Source organism: Castor canadensis, chromosome 8, assembly GCF_047511655.1.
Source record: "Castor canadensis chromosome 8, mCasCan1.hap1v2, whole genome shotgun sequence".
In the NCBI taxonomy this organism is placed as follows: domain Eukaryota; kingdom Metazoa; phylum Chordata; class Mammalia; order Rodentia; family Castoridae; genus Castor; species Castor canadensis.
The window spans coordinates 10,918,310-10,945,368 of NC_133393.1; the positions used below are offsets into that span (position 1 = coordinate 10,918,310).

Below are 27,059 nucleotides of genomic sequence, written 5' to 3' on the forward strand. Positions count from 1 at the left end.
TCCTATGACATGTTAAATTACTTTTTAAAGAAATTTATTTTCTTTATTTTTATTTAGTATACATTATTTTGCTATTAATTATTTTCATTTAAATTCTAAAAAAAAATTAAGCAGTTTTGTTGAGGTAGAATTGATGTGTGATATTTCACACATATGTGAAATATCTAACTTACTGAGTTTTGACACATGTACAACTGTGAAATCATCACAAAACTCAAGATGGTGAACATATCCATCCTCTCAAATTTTTCTTCTCCATTGTAATTCCTGTCTTCAGCCTTTCCCCACCCTCCAGCTCACTCCAAGCAACTACATAAATTTTGATTCTTCAGAGACTAGTAATGAACCTGACATAGTCTAGAATAACTTCATTTTAAACTGTTTGTCAATAAGTCCAATAAGTCCAGCTATTTTTCTCTTCATGAAAACGTAGGCTGTTGACACCTGAGTCCAGTCAGAATCTTTGTTGATTCTGATTTGCCCCAGTGTTAAATTGGATGCCAAAATTGTCCACAATATTCTAATTCTCCAAGGATTCTCAATTTTCCTCCCTCTTCCAGTCCTACACTTATTTCTTACCAGCAAAAGCCCAAGAGTTCTACAATCAGGACATCTATCTACCTGTTACCTTGTGGCATCAGGAAAAATATCTTCATTGACTCTGCACTTTCTGAACGTTCCTTCTTTAGAAAAATTGTTTTTCCTAGCATATATGCATTGTACAAATTGAAGGGCTTCATTGTGACTTGTCAATCCGTGCATATAATGTACTATGGTCATGTTCTCTCCATTACTTTCTCATTCCCCTCCCCCAATCCTTCTTTTGTAACTTTCTTGCTCATTTTCTAAGATGGGTTATGACCTTTTCATATGTTCATACAAATGTACTTCAATCATAACTCCCAACACACTGCTCTCTTTCCCTCTTCCTAACTCCTGCTGGTTTCCTCCCAAATAATCTCCCTCTTATATCTGTATCTTTTAAAAAAATTTACATACCACATGAGAGGAAACATGGTATTTGTCTTTCTGAGTCTTTAGGAATGTTTAGACCAAGTCTCAGATGCTTTGAAGATAATGCTTTAGGGCATGTTGCCATGATACATGAGATGAGGTTCTCAAAGGAAATGCATAATAATAAATGACTCTGTATCCTTTACAGGTGAATATGCTTGCAAACTGTTATTGGATATTTTTGAATATGGAACCACAAAAAGAGTAGATGTCATACCCGTTCGAATTTTGGCAAAGGAAGAAATGAAGGTGGTGTGTGACAACAATCCCGTAACGCTGACCTGCTGCAGTGAGACTAGTGCAAACTGGAGTAGAGTTGAATGGAAGCAGGAAGGGAAAATAAGCATTGTAGGTAAGAATGTTAACTGAAGACATTTTGTTAATAAGCCTTTGCTTGCTTTTTGGCCACTTAAAAATGGGAGATGTGATGGGAAGCAAGGGAAATGTCAGATGTCTGTTTTTTCTGAACAGAAAACACTAGATTTAATTCCATCTTAGTCACTCTAGAATAAAACTCTTAAACTACATTCATATAAGCATCATGCTTGGGTTATGGATGAGATCTCAGCAGTAGAAGGATTCAGAAAGAGTGATCTTTATGGCATGAGGCATCTCCTACTTTCAGAACAGCTTGTTCCACCTTCCTTTCCTTTCCATCTTCAGCAACAAGGTAAGGTTGACTTAGCTTTGATTCTGTGATTGACTTATCATTCCAATCTGACATGGAGCTTCTCCTTTCTGTGCTCTTCTGTTGGTATCCAGCTCACTTATACACTTACTTCAGTCTTTTCTATCTCTTTATTCCACTGCTGTTTCTCTCGGTAGATCTGTTTGTCCCTCAATTGTTTTGTGTCAATTTCCCCATCTTGTTTCCTGTTGGTTTAAATGGGATCTGACATGAAGTTCTTAATTCTCCAATTAATACAAATGAATGAATTAGTGGAGTTGATTATGATGATGATAATATAATAATAAAAGCAGCAATAGTGACACTGTCTTATAGAACACTTTTACAAAAATGTTAACCTGTTTTTTTTAAAGTGGTCACTTTTAATCACATTTAAACTTTAGCATAAGTTTGAAGCTGACAATATTACCTGCAATATGATGATAAGGTAATGGAGATCCATATTAAATGGCTTATCTAAGGTGGTGACAATATGAGAAGAAAAGAATTAGGGTTCCCCATAGATCTTTCACAAGACCTGTGTTTGTCTTGACCATCCTGATCATCCTGGTGAGCTAGCACTGGCAGGAGCTGGCCTGACAGATTGGATGGCAGAAAACTGTTTTTTTACTTAGAAATCACATAGAACTGCATCCACCTCTTCTCTTAATAAACAACAGTATTATGTGCCCACCCTTAAAGAAAAAAAAACTTTAAAATATGACTTTACTTTGGAATTCATTAGGGTGATAAGCCTTCATTTTACAGTCTTTGCTCTTGGTGTTATACTGCACCATTTTTTTTAAAGCACAGAAAAACCAATCTATATGCAAATTTTCCTGAGCACATATGTTTTGCAAAGCATATTTCACCTGCAGGGCTTGCATTCCACCTCAGAAGAATGGGAAAGGCATCAGGTAACTGTTGAAAATATTGGCACATTAGTCATGTCCCTGATTTTTTAAGGAAGAGGAAGTGTAGGCGTCCTGAAGGAACTGCCAGATGGGAGAAAGCCCTTGCACAATTCCTGTGGTACTGACAGAGAAGCTTTCAACCCTGAGAGGTGACAAACCTCACCCTCTGGCTGAGGAACCAGGAAGTCTGTGCTGCAGATGCTCAGGGACCTCTCTGGTGATCACTTCTGCAGCCTTTCCTAATGCCCAGTCCAAGCTGAACCCACTACAGAACAATGGATTTCCTGCCATAGGGATGGCCACCTGGAGACCACTGAAGAATTTCACCTTTGCTCTGGCACCCAGCCCGTCTTCCTCTACCCTTTGCTGCCCCATTTTCACAGCTTTTTCTTGACACATATTCTTTTAAACACCATTTTCCCCAGTCAACTGACTGGGAAGCACTCAAGCAGAATAGTTAACTCCAAAACATTTCTCAGAGTCAGTTGCATTTTCAAAGCACCCAAATGGGACATGACAAAAAGAGAGTGATCAGCACCAGGAGAATATCTAACTTTAAAAGGAGTAACATCCAATGAGGATCTCCCACAGCACTGAGGAAGAGTGAAGGGATGTTCTTGAAGGGTATCACTATCATTAAACACTCATTATCATATAATGATAGTGGCAAGTTCAGTATATTCACTGTTTTTGTTTCAATGTTTATCTCAGTTTTTCTACCCCCTCTTTTCCCCCCAAATTTTATGAAGTATGTACCATCATCACCACTTTATAGACAATAGGGATATTAACTCATTTGAGCAGCGAGCTTGTCGTTGCATACCATCTCTTCTCCTTGAACAAAGCAACCGACTCATCAGCCTCATTCAGTACTTTCCATTCAGGACCTGAATTGCACAACCCCTGGGGAGATGTAAGGAACACAATGCATATGATGCTAGACCAGGGGTCATGCTTTCTTTTCTGAGTTTACTACCTCCTCTGGAGCCCCAGCTCCTCTTTCCCTTTATTTTTCAGCTTACTTATTATTCAGAACTACTTAGCATTTCCTAAAAGAGATCTGCATGCTGTTGCTTTGTGCTTTTGTGTCTACCAGTTTTCTTACATAATTGTAGAATCCTTTCTCCAAGCAAAATCTTACAAGATTATATAAGAGAGGGCTTTCAACCTTAGTACCATTGACATTTTGGGCCAGATAATTCTTGACTCTAAGGGTTATGCTGTGCATCATAGGATGTTTAACAGCAACTTTGGCTAAGCTAGTCATACTTCCAGATGCAAGAGCCAAAAATGTCTTTGAATGCTGCCAAATGTCCTTTGGGACCAAATGCATGTCTAATACGTAAAGCAAACCAGAATGGAGCTGCTGTAGCTAAAAGAGGGTGGGCAACTTGGACCCCACATAACTTATTATCCTCCCATCCTTAAACAGCTCCTGCCCCTAGAGTGGCTTAATAGAATGCTAAGTTCTACAGGGAGCACTGATTTATACACTCACCCCATACAAGTCCCATACCAGAACCACAGCCCCCATATCTCTCCACTAAAACTATAAATGCTTTTCAGGGCTTAGAGGAAATCCTCCTCTTCTCTGAAAACTTTCTTAGTCTCTCCACTAAAACACTCCTCCTTTCAGTCTACATGTAATATTGAGCTCTGTCTTATGAAACTTACCTATTACACATTATCATTATTTCTGTACATTTCTTTGTGCATTCCATTCTGCATAGCTTATTGTCTTGCATGTTAGTTTGGTTAAAAAAAAAAGTTGGATCTTTAAGGATGACTAAGAATCAACAGGAGAAGGAGGGGAGGAAAATGCTCCAGATGCAAACACAGGCACAGAGTACAGCTGCAGAGCATGTCAAAGGCCCAGAATGTGGCTTAGTTTTTAAGAGAGGGATGTAGAATTAGATTGAGAGGATAATGGCAGATTAAAAGCATGCTGTATATAAATGCCCTATTTCATGCTAAGGAAATTTGACTTTATTCTCCACACCATGGGAAGATTTTAAAGGTAAAAGGAGAATTGTCAGATGATCAGAGCTGAACTGTCAAAAACTAAAATTTCAGGTAATGTAACCATTAGGTTGAAGGGGGAAATAACTGAAAACAGAGGTCTGGATAAAATAGTTTGCAAAGTGGAAAGTGCAAACAGCATATCATGGTTCCTGGGCAGAGACTGTGATGAAGACAGAAATGCTTCAGAAGTATATCCTGTAAGATTTTTCATAACCGTGTAGAGAGGTACAATGTGAGGAAATGCAAGTAATTAGAGATGACTTAAAGATTTTTAATTTGGGGAGCTGCTGGTGGTAGAGAGAGGAAGCACTGGAAGATGGACATGTTTTATCTGGAGAAAAATAAATAAATTGCATGTGTTGAGTTGGAGGCACTGGAAATGTCAAATCAACACTTGGGAATTTGCTTCTAAGGTTTCCAACAGGGTGTTTCTCTTAGAATAGTGCAGAGAGCCATCCAAACAATGCGTATCACAGAAGCCATAGCTTCAGATGAGATTGCTCAGTGAAAAAAGTGGAGAAAAGACGAGGGAAGGGGCTATTTCAGAACCCTTGGGGGAAAGACCAATATCCTGAGAAATACATGCATTTAAGAGGGGAATGGCAGTAAAGGAACCAGGGAAGGAGATCCAGAAGGAGGGATGAAGACAGAAGAGAAGCAGAAGAGACCTCTAGGGTCAAGCAGCCACGTCAGAGAGAATGAACAGTAGCCTGGGATGCTGTAGTCCAGGTAGCATGAGAAGCCTCTGGATGGGGAAAGAGGAGGTCACTGTTGACCTTAAAGATAGACTCTTGGTAACAAAGGGGGTGAAGAAGACTAATTGCAAAGATGCAATAAAAGCATAGGAGTGGAAAATTAGAGGTGGCAAATGCAAAATCATCATGATAAGAAAGGAGGAAAATGTATTTGTCAGTAGAGGAGCTTTTGGAGGAGGGAAGGGCTGTTTTAGGAAGGGAAGACTTGAGTATATGTGGAGGACGAACTGAAGGAACCAGAGGACAAATTAAAGTCACAGAGAGAGGAAAAGTAAATGATTGGTTAATGCCCTGGGGGATTTGGAGAAAGTGTCTTTTCAAAAGATAAGTGGAGGAGTGAGCCCTAGAAAGGGTAGGGACATTTGTTCCTATGAGCTAGGAAACAGTTTAGTCAAGGTGCATGAAGAAGGAAATCAATTGGATGATTTGAACAACCATTTGGGGAGGAAAGCTGGTTACGGGACAACCAAAGTTTTCAAAAATCATTGGTTTACCAGAGCTGGAATAGATGCACTTACTTTGGCACCATTCAAGAGGCTTCTTCTTCTTCCTTCATTTTTGAAGGGTAGTATTTGAAGAACACGTTAGGAGTGTATGGCAGCAGGTGACGTGAGAGGAGAGAGAATGAAGGGACTGGAGTTGGAAGAATCAGACATGAGGGTGTCCTAGAGTTCTAGGCAGGAGGTATAGATGTCTTGGAGGGTGTCATGCTTCTGGGAATAGAAAGGAAGATAGGAAAACAGAGGTATATTGAAGGGGGAAACTTCTAGTGACTGAGAAAGCACAAAGTTGAAACTTTCACTAAAACCTACAAATTTAAAAAGAGAGAGCAAACTGTGAAAATGCTTTCAAATAAGATGAATCCCACTCATCCCAGGATACTTTTCCTACTTTCAATAACAGTACTGATCTAAAAATTATGATATGCTCTTTTTCCTTCAAGTTAAAATTATACCCAAACACCCTACTTCTCTCTCTCTCTCTCTCTCTCTCTCTCTCTCTCTCTCTCTCTCTCTCTCTATCTACTTCACATCTGATAACTGTCACTAATGGTCTTTATTGGGGACAAGCCTCAGCCAAGCACTATCCTAAGTGTTTATGTATATTATCTTATTGAACCTCCATATAGTACTAGACAGCAGCTACTTTTTTATCCCCCACTTTGCTGCTGAATAAACTGAGACACAGAGCAGTGAAGTGGCAGTCTCAACAATATCCCACTCGTAAGTGATAGAGTTTTGGAATCCAGACAACCTATATCTAGAGTTTATGTTCCTGGCCACTACACCATCCTGTCTCCATTCAAAGAGAACAAATCCAATTTAAATAGTAACTCATTTTTATTGATTTGGTTTTTGTTACTAAATCGGAGAGTTAACTAACCATAACAGTGAAATAATTACGTATGTCTTGCAGGAATTCCAGAAACAGATCCGAATTCTACTTGCAGCACTTACACCCTCAAGGCAGATGGAACCCAATGCCCCAGTGGATCATCAGGAACAACAGTCATCTATACTTGTGAGTTCATCCGCACCTATGGAGCCAGAGGCAGTAAGAGCATAGAAGTGACATTCATCTCTGTGGGTAAGAACTCTTTCACTAGAATTTTTAGCCATAAACATGTTACACGTGCCAACCAACTGGGAATATCCATGGGCAAAATCAAGCAAGACTTTCCAAGAGTGGGATTGTGGTTGGAGAACATCACCCAATGGGAGCTAGAAGTTTCCCTCTCCGTCATTTAAATTCTGATGGAATCATTTTTCAAATTTGAGGTGGGTGAGGTGGGATGTAGTGGGCTGCATGGAGGGACAAGCTACATTGTCCTGGGAAGATAGAAAAGGAGCTAGGAGGTCGGTTACTCCTGTTTTCATTGAATTCATGAGAGACTAACCTCTTCATTTCCTCCTTTTCCTCCCAGAATCCCATTTTCCCTCCTTGAATTCCAGCAGCCTAATTTACCACACATCAACTCTCTGCATCAGCTCTCCACTTCCATTCTAGAAATAAATCTGCAGAAAGCTTTAATATTCTGATAATTTATCATTATTTTAACGTTCAAACAAATGTTTTTAAATATCTCAGTTCAGTTTGGTTAGGCCTCTTAACAGTCCTATCTCTCTTTATATCATAAAGCTCTATGATTTCACCTATAACTGTAAAACTGACTCTTTAACCTGTCTTATAGAAATGAACTCTGTAGATCTCTCACCAAATCATTTTTTAAAACTTAGAGAAAGCCCTGAAAAAAGCACTACCTATTCTTCTTCTTCATCTTTTCTGCTATTGTGACTTAGCATTTTATACAAAGACCAAGATTAGGCTTCTGTTGGCCCACATAGCTAACTGTCAGAGTTAAAATGGGGATGTATAACTGTTCTCACTGCAGGAAGCTGCAAATTGCTCAAAATATAGTGGAGCGCATCTAGGGCAATAATATGTTCAGATAAACCTAATCCTACTCACCTAATCTACTTTGTAGATTCCTATCTACAAAACTGGAGCATGTTTTAAAGACATGGTTAACTTTTGCTGAAAATCATTGTTCTGGTAGTTTGGCCCTCATCTGAGAATCCAAAGAATCAGATTCATGAAGCATTTCTTTCTACTCTTAGAAACAGCTAACCGTTAGAAAACCATCACTAGATCCTTATAAACAGTGAGGACAATGCAAATAACATTACACCATGAGCAAGTGGCTTTGGTGCTGTGTCTAGACATTTGAACCTCAATTTCTAAATGATACTGTGGAACACCTTGATTTCTTTTGATTATGATAAAGAAGATTTTACACTGACTGGAAAAGCAGGCCAGTGGGCTCAAAGCATAAAGCTGTTCACCTATAGAAGACTGAAGCAAATACCATTTTGAAATGTCAACCAGGTCAAGAATATGCCAAAAAGAAGTGAAAAGATTGACCCAGGGGCAAAAATTGTGGGAAGTTCATATAAGCTTTTATATATTAACATTTTCAGTGAAGAACTTTTCATAAGTCTGTAAAGAACCTCTCAGAAAGAGTCGTAAATACATAGTTAATTATAGTTATATATATAATTTTATAGCTATCATAATATAACTATCATTACATAATTAAAATTAATGTAAGGTACCCATATATCTCAGCTTGCTTGAGACAATCCAACTATAATTATTTGGGCAATAAATTCTATGATTTCCCTGCTGAAAGGAAGTTGCAGAATTCATTCTTTTGCTTATTAAGCCCTGACTACATACTGGATTTGGCACTAAGTATTGGGAATGTAAAGATAAATGGAATCAAAATGGCTCACATTTTTATGGAGGAGAGAAACAGAAAGAGAGAAATTAAGATGCATTGGGGTATTATGAAAAAAATACTTTAAAATTATAGACGATGAGGTTGTTACAAGAACCCAGCCATTTGTTCTCCTTTGAGGTGTCACAGAGGAGGTTGGAGGGGAGCTTGGGCTAAGTCAACACCCCTAAGTTTGCAACCTTTTGCCCTGCCGACCATCAGGAAATAATTCCAGCCACAAAGGGGAAGTGCACGAGGTCCTAAGGCATGTGATGGAAGTGAGTACAGTTCAGAGCACCACCGGGAACAGCCTAGAAACAAGTAAAGCCCAGGAGCAGCAAGGTACCAATCCCACGTCGACACTAGTAGAGTCAGGACCGTCCATGTTTGCTGTCTCTATCTTAAATTTCACTCATGTGTCAATGTCACCAGAAAGACTAAACATTGGACTTGTTGTCAGTTTTGTTTTGTCTGTTTTGTTTGCATTCTTTCAGCCAACCTAACAATAACCTCGGACCCAATTTCTGTTTCTGAGGGACAAAGCTTTTCTATAAAATGCAGCAGTGATGTGAGTAACTATGATGAGGTATATTGGAACACTTCTGCTGGAATTAAAATACATCAAAGATTTTATACCATGAGGACATATCCTGGTGGGGCAGAGTCAGTACTAATGGTGAACACCGCAACCCGGGAATGGAATGGTGAGTGAAAAATCAGACACTGTATGGTGCAGCCTGTGCCCTTGGAAATGTGAAGCAGCCTTCCGTACCCTTGCCTGCCCTGGGACACGTCTACACTGCCTACTTTACATTAAATACATCTTCACACTTGATACTATAGTTCTTTGAGGGAAGATGTTATTAATCCATTTTAAAGATGTGGAAAATGAAGCCGAGAAAAAAGAATACAGGCCTAAGTTTATACAACTTAAGTTACAAGATTGAAGCTAGTGTCTCTGATTCCAGTATCTGGGCTCTTTCCATTGTGCTAATAAGATTGTTTTGAAAGTACTTTTACTAAACTCTTGAGAGTATTTTGCCTAAATGTGCTAATAAAAAAAATCTAGGTAATATTTTATGTCCAGCTCCAAAGAAAGAAGCATTTTTATTATATTTCCTGTTTACCTCTACACATTGTTCGTGTTAGGAGAAACATGAGTCTTTGAAAGCAAAAAAGATTTGATAGAACTGCTTCAGTAATAGCTAACATCCATTGAGCCTTTCTGTTGTGCTAAGAATTTAAAGGTATTAATTCATTAAAAAATCCCCACTTGACAGATGGTGAAACTGAGGTCCACTGAACCTAAGTAAAATACCCAGGGTTATCCATCCAGTAAATGACAGAGCCAAGATATAAACTCAGTTTGTCTGGCTCTGCTTGCCAACTCTTAACCAATCTTCTTTTCTGAAGTTTTTCAGAAACTTTTCTGAGTTTACAGAAGTTCAATTGGTCCAAACACTGTAAATCTCATGTATTCTTTCTTTATTTTTTGTACAAGGCTAGACAACACTGCTGTGTCTAGTCATTTGGGGACTGGACCTGGTACTTACAATCAGGGAATGATTGTATCTTTCTCCCATGCTGATGTCAACCTACTCTGTCCAATTGCGATTTCCTACTCTTGGGCAATAATTACAGCCTTTCTAGTCATATCAAACTACTTAACCTCATACCTAGGTTCATAGATGCTTACTCTGATCTAAATATAGTAAGACTTTCATTTTGTATTTAATTTAAATTTCCCCTTTTTCTCAACAACAATAGAAAGGGGTTTCTTTTCTCTCCTTGCTCTTCTTTTACCTCTGACAGTGCTGCTTCCAGAGCCTTCACAATGGGGGCAAAGAGAAGGGATGTAAGCAATATGGAAGGTTTTTACTTAACTGTAGGTATCTTGTAATCTCCCTATGCTGTCTCCATGCAGCTGTTCATATGATGGGTTGTCCTAAAACCTGAGGGAATCTGTTCATTTAGGGATGGTGAAGGGGGTATTGTAAAACCACAGTGGTCCATCAGGTCAACAGTACTTCAAAAAGCTTCTTACCCCACACACACTGAAATCCTTATTTATTCACTGAGTTGGTGAAACAGCCTTGGAGTAGAAATTGGGAAGTTGGTTTAAAATCCGATTCCACCCCTAACCTTGGATAAACCACTTTCTTTTATCTGAAAGTCAGTGCATAACTAAGGGGTCATTGGTTAATCCTTCAACTCCATGGAGAACCCAGGAAGTAAGTTGATCAAGCATTTGCTTCTCCAGAGTCCAAGAAGGTGTGGTGTTTGAAAGGGAAAACTAGCCCTCTTCTAAACCTTTATAGCAACTGCCAATTATTTCACTCCATCTCATTTTTTGCTTCCTTCCACTTAGGAACCTATCACTGTGTATTTAGATACAAGAATTCGTACAGTGTCGCCACCAAAGACGTCACCATTCACCCGCTGCCTCTAGAGTCAAACATCATGATTGATCCTCTGGAAGCTAGTGGTTTATGTACAGATTCCCATAGCTTCAAGTGCTGCATAGAAGACGGTGGAGACTACACAGTAACTTTCCAAGTGGATTCCTCATCCTTTTCTGCTGGTAAGACACAGACGGCTAAATTGCCAAGTTATGTTATTTCATATATGTGGAATCTAAAATAGTCTTTTAAAACAAGAACCAAGAAACACAGAGTCTGTATCAAATAAAATGTAACACAGCAGAACCCTGTGAGCCTTTGTTGCCTTCTATTTTGCTATAGTTTGAGGTAAAATCTATAGAGTCTGTGAGGTGGAGCCCATTCATTTCAGTGGGAACTGTTAAAGACAATATTAAGATACCTTTCTAGGATTTCTACTTCTTTAACATGACAGGCCAAATATTCTGATAATCCCTCCTTCTGTGCTAAAAAATAACTTGTTATAAATTGACACAATAGTTTTAAGTATATAATTGGGCATGCAAGAAAGTCAGAGAAATAGCCATGTGCCAAAAACACAGGAGAGAAAAAAATAGAAATAATACTTTAGCTAATGCTGGGGCATCCATAGAAACATTTACCAATATCAGAAACCCAGAACCTTGGATTTAAGGCACCCTACACAGTAACTGAGGCACCCCCACCCCACCTGCACAATATCAGGAACTTCAAAGAGCAACATGCTCAGTAAAAGGATAGGCCAGAAAAACAAAGTCCATCTGCCAGAGCTTAAAGTTTGGCTTCATCTCTGGATGGCAACAATTTTCCCTTGAGAATGATAATTGTCCTGTTTTCACCAAGCTTTGGGTTTTGAACTTGTTCTGTGTAGGTAGTTTATGAACTCCAAGCTGAAGAGCGATAAGGTTAGAGCAGTCCATTGGTTGGTATGCTTTGTCATTTGGGAAAAAAAATCAAATTCCCACTGGTAAACTGTATCCTTGATACAGATCCCTCAGAATTCCAGAGATTAAGATCAACCAAACATGAGCTCACATCCTCAAATCTCAAAACACAGATGCCTTCACAAGCTCATTAATTCTTTCAGCAATTATCTTTGGGGATTTTCTTAGTGCAAGATAGCATGATAAGCAATGAAAGGGAAACAAAAGAATTTAGGTACATATTTTAATATCTAGAAAGGTCCATGTCATAAAAGGCAATGCATGTAATGTTTATTAAATATCCCAAAGGAGTAAGGTAGACTGAAGGAACAATGGATGTTTAGAAAAGCAGTAGTCCAATAAAGTTTAGAGAAGATTGCGAGGTAGTAGGATAGGAAATCACTCTGCATATTGAAATATGCAAACATTTCAACATTCTGTGGTCAACATAGATACAGCCAGTACTTTTTATGTGCTAGATACTGAGTTGAGCACTGGGAGATGCAAACAGAAATAAGACCAGGAGTTTTCTCTACAGGAACTTATCTGCTACTGGAAAAGAAAGACCTATACAGAGGTGGTTAAAACCAATATGGTGAAGGCAGGGTGGAATGAATGCACAGACATGATGAGCTTTAGCTAGGTAGAAGAACGAGAGGAATGCTGAAAAGGCATTCTGATTGTCACAAACTCGTGAACAGATTTGGACTCACAAATGGTGGAGGTGAAGTTTTGACTAACACACATGCAAATATGGGCTTGCTTGCTTCTAAGAGTCAGAGATTATTTTCACATAAGTATGTGAAACCACATTAAAAACTGATGTGGTGCATTCCTGGGAAAAGCTTGGACAGGTTATTCATATTGGGTCATCTTGACAGATCATGTGTTGTGGGCACTCATGTTGTTAGTAATTCTTTCCCTCAATAACTCTATCTTTAGAAAAAGAAATTACTGGAAAGCAAGTGTGCTACAAATACAATTTCCCAGCAAACTCAGTTCCCTGGTGTCCAAAAAATGTTGATGTGTTTTGTCATTTTACTAATGCGGCTAAAAACTCAGTCCGGAGCCCACTGATGAAGCTTACTCTGGTTCCTGGTAAGTGCATTTTAAATTACTTTAAATGTTATACTCAGGAGCAGGGACTCATTTATTCATTCAACAAATACATGTACATTCAATAAATATGTATTAAACACCTTCACTGTGTCAGGCCTTGAGCTAACCATGGGGGATTTGAAAAGAAATAAGCCTCTGATGCTGTGGAAAGTGCAAAAACAGGTGTCCAGAAGGGCTGCCTAGATTAGGTCTGCTGCTTGTAGGTGAGAAATAGTGAGGAGGGAAAGTCTTGGAGATGAAATCATACTTCAGTCCATCCTGGGAGGCTGAGAAGTTCACCACACAGGTATCAGTTGGCAGTATAAGTATGCACTTGGAATTCCTTTGAGTTTAAGGGGTGTGTCATCACCAGCACTTTTTTTCTTGAGATGAATTACATGAAAGGAGTTGATTTAAATAATAAACTCCCCATCCTTTATGATTCTGAAGCCATACGCCCATGTATAATATCTTCCAAATGAAAGTTCATGATTTGTGGAATAATTTCTAAAACAGCCCATGTTGAAGAGTTCTCCTCAGTCAGGCAAATCTCTTGCCACGTCTCCATCACCAGCTAAATCCTCCCATTAACAGGAATCTGATATATGAAGGATGCATTGCTCTAGCCCTAAACTTGTTTGAATTTACTGAATGATTTGTGCTCATTCTCTCATGTGTCGTTAACTAACCTTGGATACCAAAGCAGGAAGCAGTTTAGAGTCCCCTCTCTCTCTGAGTCATTGTTACCTAACCCTGCCAACACAGCCCCTCCAGAGAGCAGCACAGGCCACTTCTTCTTCATTGTCTCCCCATCTTAGCCAGCAGGCTTTATTCACTTACCTTTGTTCTCCTCTTTCTTCACACCAAATCTGGTTCCTCTTCTTTTTTCCAACATTTCAATATTTTATACAGTGGTTGAGATATCAATGTTAATTAGCTAAATAAAAATGTTGATAAGGAGAGGTCTGCTCAGGATCCCCTAGAGGTCAGAGATTTTGCAACAAATGTCATTTTCCCACACTTGTCAGCCTGTGAATGGAGATGAAATAGTCACCATTAAGGGAAACCAGAAGGAACAAATGCTTTAACATATTTCTTACAATATTCAGGTCCTGGATGTCTGGAAATCCTATGACTAATTATTTGTATTAAAGCAGCAGTGCTTCTCAACCTTGGCTGCACATTGGGACTGCCAGGGAAGCTTAAAATACTGCTGACGCTGGAGTATCAGCCTAAAAATTCTGATGTACTTGGAGTGAGGTGGGCCTGGGCACTGGCATTTTCCAAAGTTCCCCAAATGGCTCCCACATGCTAATCCCTTTATGTAAGACCTTATGCCCTTAAAATTCCTGGCCAGTAGAATCTCTCCCATTTGCATAAGCACACCTTAAGCTCTCACCATTTTCCATGGCTTAGTTTTTCCTCATGGCAAAGAGAAAATTCCTGGAGACTGGAGATGAAATGAAGCACAGAAGAAATAAAGTCTGTTAGGAAAAGCAAGTGCAGGTTACAGAAGGCAGTGTTGGGAAATCAGGAACAAAATTAAGAAATCTGAGTAACTCTGAAAAGGCCACAGAAAAGAAAGAGAAATATGAATCCAAACATCATAATCTTTTCCAACTTGACCCTTATTTCCATCATCGTTTCTCTTTTCAATTGTCCCGTTTTTTTTTTTCCTGTGTTTCCAATACAGGAGAGAACATCACATGCCGAGATCCTGTAATAGGTGTTGGGGAGCCTGGGAAAATCATCCAGAAGCTATGCCAGTTCTCAAATCTTTCCAGAACTCCTGGTAATACCATTGGTGGGATTGCCACCTACAAATGTGTAGGCTCCCAGTGGAAGGAGGAGAGAAAAGGATGCATCTCTGCTCCAATAAATGGTCTGCTTCAGCTGGCCAGGGTGAGCCTTAAACCTCTGACTCTGAGTTCTTGACGGGGAGTTTTGTCTGGCTTATCAGGTTTCTTTACACTTAGGAAAATGGGCTTTTGAATACTTGTATTGTTCCAAAAACTAGTTATGTCTATTTCCAAAGAATATGCAATCTTAACAATGCTTAAATTAAAATATGATGGACAGCATTGAAGTCTGTGTTCTGCTCTAGGACCAGCTGGATCCCTTAAGCTTGACTTCTCATACCTTGTGTCCAATACCAAGAAGGGACAGTATATCAGAATCTCTTAATGATTTGCTTTCAATAGTTTTGATATTAAATATCTGCAATACTTTTGGAAAGAAGACTAATATAAAAATAAGATTCAATGAAAAATAATTGGGCTCTATGCTTTTACAGGTCTGGATTTCCTCAATCCTTAGAGGTAATCTGTACTACTGAAGAAGAGATTACCCTGTCTGTCTTATCTAAATTAGAGGTTATTATTACCTGGGGTGGGGGAGGCAGGGAGGGATTCCTTTCTTTTTATCAAAATAAATAAATATCATCTCCATATTTAATTTGTTGTAAGTTAGAGACTTCTAAAAACCCATGAGCTACAATTAAAAAATATCTGAAATACAATTAGTAGGGCTATAGTGAATGGTGGTATCTTTAGACAATCAGTTTCGAATCTGCTTGCCACTGGAAAAAGGAAGAACTTAGAAAAGGGGGGAAATGTACATTTGTGTTTTATCAAATTATCTTCAGTCTCTCCCCTGTCTCACACCAAATTCATTAAAATACATACTATGTTCAAAGCATTACTAGAGATGCTCTCAAGGTAAAGAGATCAAATCATAACTTGCCTCTGATTTTGATAATGGATGCAATCCATTTAGGTAAATATATGTACATTAATTTTCACTGAGATAAATGAAGAAGTTCTATTTGGAAAACTTAGCATTTGTATTGGCTCTAGATGGATGAAGCATGAGGGACATAAATTATCCCAATCACGAAAGGTAGAGGGCTGGGGTGTAGTTCAACGTAAAACACTTGCCTAGCACATGTGAGGTACTAGGTTCCATACCTAGCACTACAAGAAAACAAAAAAGAAAGAAAGATAGATAGTTACAAAATAAAATTTGGTCTCAATGCTCATTCTAGTCACAACTCTGGATATATTTTTTCTTTCTCTTTCTTTTTTGAGACAGGGTCTTATATGTTTATGAGACAAAGTCTTCGAACTCACCATGTCTCCCAGTCTGGCCTTGAACTCAAGATCGTCCTGCCTCACCTTCTGGAGTGCAAGGATTGCAGGTGTGAACCACCACACCTGGCTGTAGATACATTTTTAAAGGGTCATTCTGGTCTACCCTGCTTCATTTGATATATGCATACAGTGCTATATTTGTTGAACTATATGCAAAGTTATGTGGCTTGTACTATGATAGGCTTTATGTAATATGATAGGAATATAAAGAAATAAAACAAGTAGATCACATTATTTAGGAGCTTATGGTTCAACTGGAGAGGTACTAAAATTAAAGCACAAAAGTTGGGCACTGGTGGCTCATGTCTATAATCCTAGCTTCTTGGGAGGCTGAGATCTTGAGGATAGCAGTTTAAGGCCAGCCTGGGAAAATAGTTTGTGAAACAAAAATAACTAAATATGACTAGAACAAAATAACTAAAAGTAGCTAGAGCAAAATGGACTGAGGTATAGCTCAAGTGGTAGAGTGCCTGCCGTGCAAGTACAAAGCCCTGAATGCAAACCCCAGTCCTACCAAAACACACACACACACACACACACAAGATAACTTTAGTAGAGATGTCACAGGTATAAAATACGTTAAATACTCATGCATCAAGAGAAGGAAATATCATTGAAGGTATCCTATGAAAGGCAGATTTTTGAGCTCATTCTTTAATTGTAAACAGAAGTTAGAGAATTAGAAAACAGCTGCATGATGATTATAGGTGATGCTCTGTCATCCAAATCAGGACACTTTTTGAGAATACAAGAGGACACTCTTAATAATGATACTGAGAGAACAGATAGAAACCAGATCTGTCCCCAGACAGTTGCCTCAGTGATCAGCTGCATAAGTGACATGATTAAAAGCAAAGAGGCAATGTGCTTCCATGCAGACTATTCAAGTGACAATCTTGCTCCACTTTAATCTAGTTCTCTAACAATCATGCATATATTTTATATTTACCTTTCTATGTGTGAGGCCTTATGTCTTATTCTGTTCTGGAGAGCACACACAGATAGTTTAAAAAGTAAATACTTATTTTATGGGCTATTCTGGTGCATATGGGCATGGAGCAAGAAGGGAACCACAGCTGTGGAAGATTTTGCCATGCAGGGTACATTGGCTTGACTGATTAACAAGCTTTTTCATTTGTTTTGGCTTTTCTCTTACTAGGCTTTGGTCAGGAGCCCCTCTCAGGACCAGAAGCTCCCTACATACTTGAAGGATCTTTCTATTCGCACAGGCAAGGAAGAACAGGACATTCGCTCATCTCCTGGGAGCCTGGGAGCAATCATTAACATCCTTGACTTGGTCTCAACCGTTCCAACTCAAGTGAATTCAGAAATGATGACAGTAAGTATGCTTAAGCCTTGCAGCAATTCTGGGTCTTACCTTCTCACCCTTAGGATTTGTTTTCAAGCACAATTTCTCTTCATTGCAGCTTCTTCTGTGTCTTTTCCAGAGCAATGAGCTGGATGTTAGAATCACGCAACATTCTCTTCTAGCTATGGCTTTTATGGTATCAGAGTGTTTCCAGTATCCATTTCAGGACTTGACAAGATTTCTTTAGTGAATTTCTTCTTTAGTTTCTTTGTGTAAATAGAATGAATCCCTACTTGTTCCCCAGGAAAACGAACAATTAAGTGTTTTCAGAGTACGTACAAAATCAGATTCTCAAAGGTCTAGCTTGAACTTTGAAGTAATCAGAGTTCTTGGAGGAAAAATAATTCATTCAAAAGAGTTCAAATGATAAGACTTTCATTAAGGGAGACTTCGAAAGGTAAAGCCAGAGTAAAAATAAATAATAAATAAATAAAACACAAGGGTGATGGGGTAGCCAGAGATATCAGCAAGATTTATAAGCCATTATCACACCTTAGGGAAAAGATTTGAGCTAGTGCAACTGGAATCCAGTGAGTGCTGAAGTCTTGGAGGACGGACCTCTCGGCAGAAGCTATAGTCTTGGAAGGCCACAGTTGTTACCAGAGATATGCTGGAGATAACAGAGAAAATATATCTCACTATCTCTCTCCTCTGTTCCTATTACCTACCTCCCAGTGGCCAAACCCAACAAGAGGCCAACTGGCAAGGAGTTTGATAGCAAAGTCCAACAAAGTTCTATGTTTCCCAGAGCTGCTATAACAAATAACGACAAGGTAGCTTGTGACAGAAATTCATTTGTCACAGTTCTGGACATTAGAAGTCTGAATTCAACATGTCTGCAGAGTCAGGTTCTGGGTTGGACTTTTCCTCTAAAGTCTTCAGAGGAGAATCTTTCCTTGCCTCTTTCAGCTTTGGCTCATGCCTGTGTTACTCCCATCTCTAATTCCGTCTTCACAAGGGCTCCTCTTCTGCATTTATCTTCTCTTCTGTCTCTTATGAAAATACTTGACATTGGAGTTGGACCTACCCAGGTAATGCACGATGGAACCTTAACTCAGTTACCTCTACAAAGACTATTTGGTCAAATAAAGTCGCATTCATAGCATTTAGGTATTAGGATATGTCATTTTGGAGGCCACAATTCAACCTGGTGTTGGGGCTCATACTTTCAGAGGTCAGATAAGGCAAAGATATATACAGAAATTATTTGGGGGCAGGGTATGAATGAAAACCAACAGGCCCAAGTTTATAAGATTAAGGATCAAATTGTTTAGCAGAAAATGAAGCTCCCTTTGATAACACATAATTCATTAATGCTCGGGGTTTGAGAAGTTCTTTTTTTTTTTTTTTTTTTTTCATTTTTCTTTTATTATTCATATGTGCATACAAGGCTTGGTTTATTTCTCCCCCCTGCCCCCACCCCCTCCCTTACCACCCACTCCACACCCTCCCGCTCCCCCCCTCAATACCCAGCAGAAACTATTTTGCCCTTATCTCTAATTTTGTTGTAGAGAGAGTATAAGCAATAATAGGAAGGAACAAGGGTTTTTGCTGGTTGAGATAAGGATAGCTATACAGGGCATTGACTCACATTGATTTCCTGTGCGTGGGTGTTACCTTCTAGGTTAATTCTTTTTAATCTAACCTTTTCTCTAGTTCCTGGTCCCCTTTTCCTATTGGCCTCAGTTGCTTTAAGGTATCTGCTTTAGTTTCTCTGCATTAAGGGCAACAAATGCTAGCTAGTTTTTTAGGTGTCTTACCTATCCTCACCCCTCCCTTGTGTGCTCTCGCTTTTATCATGACTGCAGGCTTTTTGACATTTGTACACTTTGGCCTGTCTGCTGGGTAGTCTTTCTACTGGGGGCCCTCCCTGCTAGGTTTCCATCTACCAGTTTGGGACAAGTAGAAATATGTCCTTTGGGAATCACCTTCTCAACCCCCAATGTGAGTTGGCCACTGTGCCCCAGAGGCTTTCCATCCAGGTGGAAAGGTATACTAGCAGAGGCAGTGGCTGCCTCCCTTTGTGGCAGAGGATTGGGCTGGGTTAACTGCCTGATTCCCAGGCTGGAGTTTTGCACTAGCACTTGGTTCTTTTCTTGGCCTCTGTGGTAGAGACAGCCCCTTGTTCCCTAAAGTCTTAAAGTTCTTTTAAGACTTTTTCACACTTGCTGGTGATATGCCTTCCACCAAAAAGCCTTCACAGGCTTGAAATTTAAAATAAACATCCGTGCCAGCAAGCTGAATTAACCTTAGTAACTGGTGGGAGGGTGGTTCTCACAGTCACTGTTATTAAATGTCTAGCCATGTGTTGTAGCCTTGGCCCCTCCTCTGCTAACCTCTGCCCATTTTTCCTTAAGTATCACTACCCAATCTGTTTCCAGGGAGATGTTCTTCTTATCTTTTTTATGTTTGAAGGAATTTTTGTTGGTTTGATCTTATGCCCTGTCAATTACAGGATGTGCTTTCCACTGTCAATGTCATCCTGGACAAGTCCATCTTAAACTCCTGGGAAAAGTTACAACAGCAACAGACTCAACAGAGCTCACAGCTACTGCGTTCAGTGGAAAGATTTTCCCAAGCACTATGGTTGGGAGATAGCACCCCTGTGTTCCTCTCCCACCCTAATGTGCAAATGAAGAGCATGGTAATAAAATCCAGCCACCCTAAAACCTACCAACAAAAGTTTGTTTTCACACACTCTGACCTCTGGGGCCATGTGACCATTGATGAGTGCCAGCTGGGAAACTTGCAGCCAGATTCGTCTGTAGTCACTGTGGCATTCCCAACTCTCAAAGCCATCCTTGCCCAGGACAGTCAGAAAAAGACTTTCGCAAACAGCTTGGTGATGACAACCACTGTCAGTCACAATATAAGCAAGCCATTCAGGATTTCCATGACTTTTAAGAACAACCACCATTCAGGCGGGAAACCACAGTGTGTCTTCTGGAATTTCAGCCTTGGCAACTCTACAGGGGGGTGGGACACCAATGGGTGCTATGTGAAAGAAGTCAATGGGGACAGTGTATCCTGCTACTGTGACCACCTCACATCATTCTCCATCCTTATGTCCCCTGACTCCCCAGATCCCGATTCTATCATGAAAATACTACTGGATATCATTTCTTACATTGGGTTGGGCTTTTCCATCTTGAGCTTAGCAGCCTGTCTGGTGGTAGAAGCTGTGGTATGGAAATCAGTCACCAAGAACCGGACTTCCTACATGCGCCATATTTGCATAGTAAACATTGCAGCTTCCCTTCTGGTTGCTGATATCTGGTTCATTGTGGCCGCTGCTGTCCATGACTATTACTATCCTCTCAATGAAACAGCCTGTGTGGCTGCCACCTTCTTCATCCACTTCTTCTACCTTAGCGTCTTCTTCTGGATGCTGACACTGGGCCTCATGCTCTTCTACCGCCTAATTTTCATTCTGCATGATGCAAGCAAGTCCATTCAGAAGGCCATTGCCTTTTCTCTAGGCTATGGCTGCCCCCTGGTCATCTCGGTCATCACAGTGGGGGCTACCCAGCCAAAGGAAGTCTATATGAGGAAGAATGCCTGCTGGCTCAACTGGGAGGACACCAAGGCTCTGCTGGCCTTTGTTATCCCAGCACTGATCATTGTGGTTGTGAATGTTACCATCACGGTTGTCGTCATCACCAAGATCCTGAGGCCTTCCATTGGAGACAAGCCAAGCAAGCAGGAGAAGAGTAGCCTGTTTCAGATCAGCAAGAGCATCGGGGTCCTCACGCCACTCTTAGGTCTCACTTGGGGTTTTGGTCTTGCCACCGTGTTCCAGGGGAGCAATGCTGTGTTCCATATAATATTTACCCTCCTCAATGCCTTCCAGGTAAGCTCTGCAGTTCAGGGCTCTTAGGAAATTTCTACCCCCATAGAACAAACTGATGATAGAAACACAAACAAGAGTGGGAATGGGGAAGAATCTTAGTGCAGAGGAAGCCTTAGCCCTAATGAGCAATAATTATAAGATTATTGAGATGGAGAAGACACATTCCTCTGCTCCCATGGATGCTCCAATCTTTTATCACCTGCATTACAACTTAGTTCCAAATGCCCTAATATAACTAGGAAGAAAGTCACTTCCCTAAACTATATTTTGTTATTTATCTAAGATAATCTTGATGTAATCTATCATATCCTAAGTGAAAAATATCACTACCAAAAATATCACTACCAAATAAGGTCTCAGTCAGTCTCCCTGAGCCCTGTCCTTGTGAGTATACCTTTCTTGTTCATCACTGTATCCACAATGCCTAATAAAGACCCTGACCCAGGAGAACCATTTGAAGGAAATGAATGGAGTACTTCTTTTACTGAAGAATTAATGAACAAATGCCCTATGAATGCCAGACAATGCTTGATTATATTAAAATGAAGACCTGTCTTTGCTCGCTTTGCTCTTTATAATGCAGGCCATTTTGTTAGAAGACCCATAAGCAGAGGTATAGACAAAAGGCCTTTGACCTTTTTCAGGCCTTTTCACCTGATGGAGAGGTGGTAAGGATAGGTAAAAACCTACCCAAGGTATACAGGCTCTTGTGAGCTGGCAAAGAGGTCTGGAAGTAAAGCGTCTGGAGATTTTGCTTCCTGGATGCTTGTGACTGACCATATAAACCCTAACTTCTGCTACTGGGTCTGTGACTCTGACCTACAAGGTTCTTATCTAATGAACTTCAAGATATGTCTCCATTTGAAGGAACCAATTATTAGACTCCGCCCCCAGATTATCACCACAACCTACAGGAATGAAAGAGAAATCATGTGAGGCATATTAATTGTATGATCTGTAGGACATGCTGTTTTAATTACAGGGAAATAGAGTATATTCTCCACAACATTTAGGCCTCCTTACTGTGAACCTACTACATCCCTTTTAACATTATCATGTGCTGGACTCATTCCATAAACTCAAATGGGGAAAGAGATCCCACAATACCAAGTCAGTACTGGTTCCAACACCAGGTTAATAGTACTTCCTAGTCCATTGGTTATTAAAGAATTAACATATACCTCTTCTCAATCCTTCTCACAGGGATTATTCATTTTGCTTTTTGGATGCCTCTGGGATCAGAAGGTAAGAACAATGATAATTTTATGATCCTGGAAAAGTTCACAGTACCTATGGCATGCTGAACTTATGCACTGTTGAATTTACATTGGCTTCTTTTAAACAATGCAGGTACAGGAGGCTTTGTTGAATAAGTTTTCATTGTCAAGATGGTCTTCTCAGCATTCAAAGGTAAACCTTGTGCCTGAGGAGACATTCTGTTTACGTATGTTCATGTAGTCCACTAATATAAAGATCTGGAGTATATTAAATTTTTACCTTGGGATTGTGATCAGTGGGGTTAAATAGAAACCTTCCTACCTCCATACTACTTTTGGCATGGATTAATTGTTCTTCTTGCCTCATTCTGCCTATTAAACACATCCATGGAGCTATCATGTATATTGTGTGCCACGTCTTTAAGTAGATATTCCAATGACAGATAAGATAAACTTAAGGTTAAAATCAAACTCTCAGTGAGAAAGTCTTCCGGGGGATATTTAAGGCATCAGAGAAAATAATTTGAGGAAAATAATAAATAGCATTTTCTATAGTTCATTTTGGGACATAACTATTGTCCTTGAATATGTTTGACTACCTTTCACATGTCTGAAGACTCTAGAAGAACCTACCAGACAGAAAAACATATATTTGAGCTGGAGATGTAGCTCAATGGTAGAACACGGTAATAGAAGGGGCAAGGCCCTGAGTTTGCTCTCCAGTGCCAAAAAAAAAGGGAGGAAGAAGGAAGTGCGGAAGTGATGGAGGGAGGAAGAAAGGAAGGAAAAGAAGGAAAGGAGAGAGAACCCATATATATGAAAGTTATTTTTCTATTACAGATGATAAGAGTCCAGTATCTTGATGTGATCTAAGGGGATGGGATTAGAAATGCAGAAAAGTCACCACTGGAGGGCAGCAAACCCATTTTCCAAAATACCAAAACAGCCCTTGTCTCATGGATTTGATTTGTGATTGTCTTTTTTTTTCTTCTCTCTCTCTCTCTCTCTCTCTCTATCTCTATCTCTTTCTTCTAGTCAACATCCCTAGGTTCATCTACACCTGTGTTTTCTATGAGTTCTCCAATATCAAGAAGATTTAACAATCTCTTTGGTAAAACAGGTAGGTAGTGACATACGGGTATTCCTTGGTTGGCTACAACAACAGGGACCTGGATGCCCCCATTCTTCCACCCCCACTTCATGGCACTTACCTGAAATAGCTTCTGCTTACAAGAGGTTAAATGTAGGAACTAGCAAGTTTTGTTTTTTAAATCACTAGGAGGATGCCCCAGAGGACAACTGTTCTAAATGGGCAACTCATGAAGAGTTAAGTTTCAGAGGGTTTGAAATGTAAATTGTAATTGGCCTTGACAAACAAACCTGAATTTTTCCTATTATGTTAAGTAGGAGTGGATAGATCATGTTTGTGTGTTATGGTACAGCTAAAAGTATACTCGAAAATTCTACTGTAGGATTCTTTGTATTCACTTTCGTTTTGATGGAGCATGCATGTTTTATACACTGAGGTTTATAAAACTGTGTATCCATACACAGGGAATCACCCAAGTTAGCTATTCTATGAGAAATACTAATAGTCAAAGTTTCCACCTAGTAAATGTTTAATAAACCGTATTAATGACTTTGGCAATGGGTCTCTGCTATTCTGGTAAATTGAAATCCCTGCCCCATGCCACGACCCCCACAGAAAATAAGCACCAGAATTCTTTGCAGCTTTTTTTTTCTCTTCTACAGTGCTGATGATGGAACCCAGGGCCTGGAGCATGCTGGGAAAGTGCTCTACCACTGAGCTACATCCCCAGCCAGCTTTTTGAAACTGAATAGATCTCACAAATGCAAAGTTAAGAAATGTGTCAGTATTATTTTGAGAATACCTATCATCATTAAAACTCCAGGGAACTTAGTGAGTTCTGCTTCAATTTAATGAATTACTCATGAAACGGGAGGATCTTCACTTTTGATTTGGAAATTCATTGATTTGATTTGTTGTGAAATGGTCAAATCTTTAGGGTGATTAAGAACTATTGGATTTGCCAGTATTTATCATTTGCATTGCTGTGAAAATGATGAAAACTGCTAACTAATTCCACAGAATCAGAATTATGCACTATGTAAGGCCAATAAAATATGTTCCTTGTTTCTGAATCAATTAGATAAAAGTTGAGAAATGGACTCTGTTCCTGGAGTACCACTGGATAATCTCTCGGGGTCATGAGTGTAGCTCCACTTTTGCCTGTTTGTGGGGTCCATAATCATTATCACTTTTGGTTTATATTGTTAGCAGCCCCCAAGGTCCTGCCAGACAATGACAGAAACCCTATTAGCAGTGGCAGTTCAACAGTCTGATGGTAGGGTAGACACTTCAACCCTTCCTTTGCCCAACACACAATCCCTACTCTCTCCCTATGCACAGTCCCCCCACCATCTGCCCACGCAGAGCCGTGCAGTTGCTCCAAGGCTACCTGCCCTGCTTCACTGGTCCTCAGGACTTCTGTTGGTATCCCTGACTTCTGCTTCTTTCTGCTCCTGGCTCTTCTTCCTCCATAAATTTCTCTTTTCTTTCCTTTTTGCCTCTTTATAAACCTTCTCCTTCAGCTCAGCCCCCAGGTTTCTCCCAGGAACTTCCCCTAGTCACTGTAACCATGGGGACCAGGCAGGCTCCTGCATGCAGATGTCCCCAGACCCAAGCATGTGGTGGCATGTGGTGATCTGTGGAGAGGCTTCCCACATTGAGATCTTCTTGCCCTTTGTGGAAATCTGCTGCTGGTGTGATTCCAAGTAGTTAGTGCTTGTTGGCTGTCCTATGCATGCTTGAGAACAACAGCACTTCTGTCATTTGTTCTCTGGCACTTTCGGGTTCGGGAGGAGGGCGGGCATGGGTTGGTTTCCAGGCATGGAAGGCTTAGCTGACTCCTGAGCCAGAGCCCCCACCTGGGTCCATTAGCAGATGTTCACACCCTGAAGTCCGTAAGGGCTTGTCTCTGAGACTGAGGTGTTGCTCTGTTTTCCAGGAACATACAATGTTTCCACACCAGAAACAACAAGCTCATCCCTGGAAAATTCATCCAGTGCATACTCATTGCTCAACTAAGACCAGAAAAATCCAATCTACATGACCTCTGGGGAAAATGGATGTGCTCTGACAAAGTAAAGCCTCTCTGCAAGCTTCTGGAAACACATGCTGAAAAGACTGTTCCATTAGAGAAGAGGCTTTCTTTTGTAAAGACAGACTAAAAGTAATTGTTTATTTTTGGCTCCCCATGTCTAGCCCTCATGTAATGACAAATGTGTATAGTATTTAAGTGAAACTCAGATCCCTTTAGGCCCAACTTCTTTGTCTATATTGTAAAATAGAATTTTTAAGAGACATTTTTCACTTTTTTCCATTGGTTACAAAGATAAGCTTTGACTAAAATAATATGCAAAAAAGCTAGTACCTAGGAAATACTTGAGTGAATTCTAGGAAGAAAGGAAGGAAGGAAGGAACGAACGAACGAACAAAGGAGAGAGGGAAGGAGGGAGGGAAGAAAGGAGGAAGAGAGGATAAAGCATTAAGGACCACATTTGAAGATGGCGGGTGGTAAAAGTCTAATACTGCAACAGTGAGAATCAAAATCTATGGCTCAAAATGGAAACTGAAAGAGTTTGGGAAATGAGTTTGGTACCTTCCTGATATTTTCCTAGCTAAGAAGGAAAAGAGAAGACAGTGGGGAAATGGTGAGGAAATGACATTATCAAAGGATAATAAGATTTACAAGCAATGCATCCAAGGTAAAGTGATTCCCCTGAGCCTAAGCACAGACACCTTTGTTGTCAACGTCTGAGCAAAATGGAATGAACTTGTGGAGGAAGTGTGGCAGTCACTCTTTATTAGATCCAACTGCTCCTTAATCCTTTTGTAGTTTATCAGAAAAGCCTTATGTTTTTGTTTGTTCCATGCTTTGAAAGCAAAAAAATATATTTTTATATCCAATTATTGACAAATTTGATATATTGCACTGAAAATAGACCCCCAACTGTCATATATGTAACAGCTGTAACCAGGTACTTCTCTGTGCATTATATAATAGGTTTTAATAATCTTATAGTGTTGTACATAATTATTGTTGTTGTTCCTATCATTGTCACTGTTGATACAATGGCCCTTGGTGTGTTGTATAGCTCACTATGTGGTATTTCTTCCAGTCTCTAAGTTCCCAGACCAATATACATTAAGAGTTTTGTATGGTTTAATTTGTTTTCCTTACAACCACTTGGAAATCTTCCAGAGAGAAATTTTGCAGTGGGCTATTGTGTGCTCCTAATACACTTAACCTTGAAGAGTGAATGCCAGAACTTTCCTCAAGGATTAAACTGTTTGTGAATTGTG

At 39.8% G+C, this 27,059-nt stretch overlaps 1 protein-coding gene across 9 annotated transcripts in view; it reads left to right on the forward strand.

Annotated features, from left to right (window-relative positions):
* Adgrf5 (adhesion G protein-coupled receptor F5) overlaps nucleotides 1-27,059 on the forward strand; it is a 93,731-nt gene extending 66,672 nt beyond the window's left edge. For 6 of the 9 annotated variants that reach the window (XM_074081993.1, XM_074081997.1, XM_074081998.1 and 3 more), the window contains 13 exons: nucleotides 1,163-1,366; nucleotides 6,789-6,959; nucleotides 8,872-8,991; nucleotides 9,144-9,353; nucleotides 11,018-11,230; nucleotides 12,932-13,087; nucleotides 14,781-14,989; nucleotides 17,396-17,575; nucleotides 20,061-21,455; nucleotides 22,659-22,700; nucleotides 22,806-22,865; nucleotides 23,708-23,792; nucleotides 25,702-27,059. In XM_074081993.1, the coding sequence (XP_073938094.1) occupies nucleotides 1,163-1,366; nucleotides 6,789-6,959; nucleotides 8,872-8,991; nucleotides 9,144-9,353; nucleotides 11,018-11,230; nucleotides 12,932-13,087; nucleotides 14,781-14,989; nucleotides 17,396-17,575; nucleotides 20,061-21,455; nucleotides 22,659-22,700; nucleotides 22,806-22,865; nucleotides 23,708-23,792; nucleotides 25,702-25,781 (3,125 nt within the window). In that variant the 3' untranslated portion in view covers nucleotides 25,782-27,059. Of the gene's footprint in view, nucleotides 1-1,162; nucleotides 1,367-6,788; nucleotides 6,960-8,871; nucleotides 8,992-9,143; nucleotides 9,354-11,017; nucleotides 11,231-12,931; nucleotides 13,088-14,780; nucleotides 14,990-17,395; nucleotides 17,576-20,060; nucleotides 21,456-22,658; nucleotides 22,701-22,805; nucleotides 22,866-23,707; nucleotides 23,793-24,424; nucleotides 24,543-24,971; nucleotides 25,039-25,701 lie in introns of all 9 variants that reach the window. The other 3 variants (XM_074081994.1, XM_074081995.1, XM_020182555.2) reach the window with 3 other exon arrangements.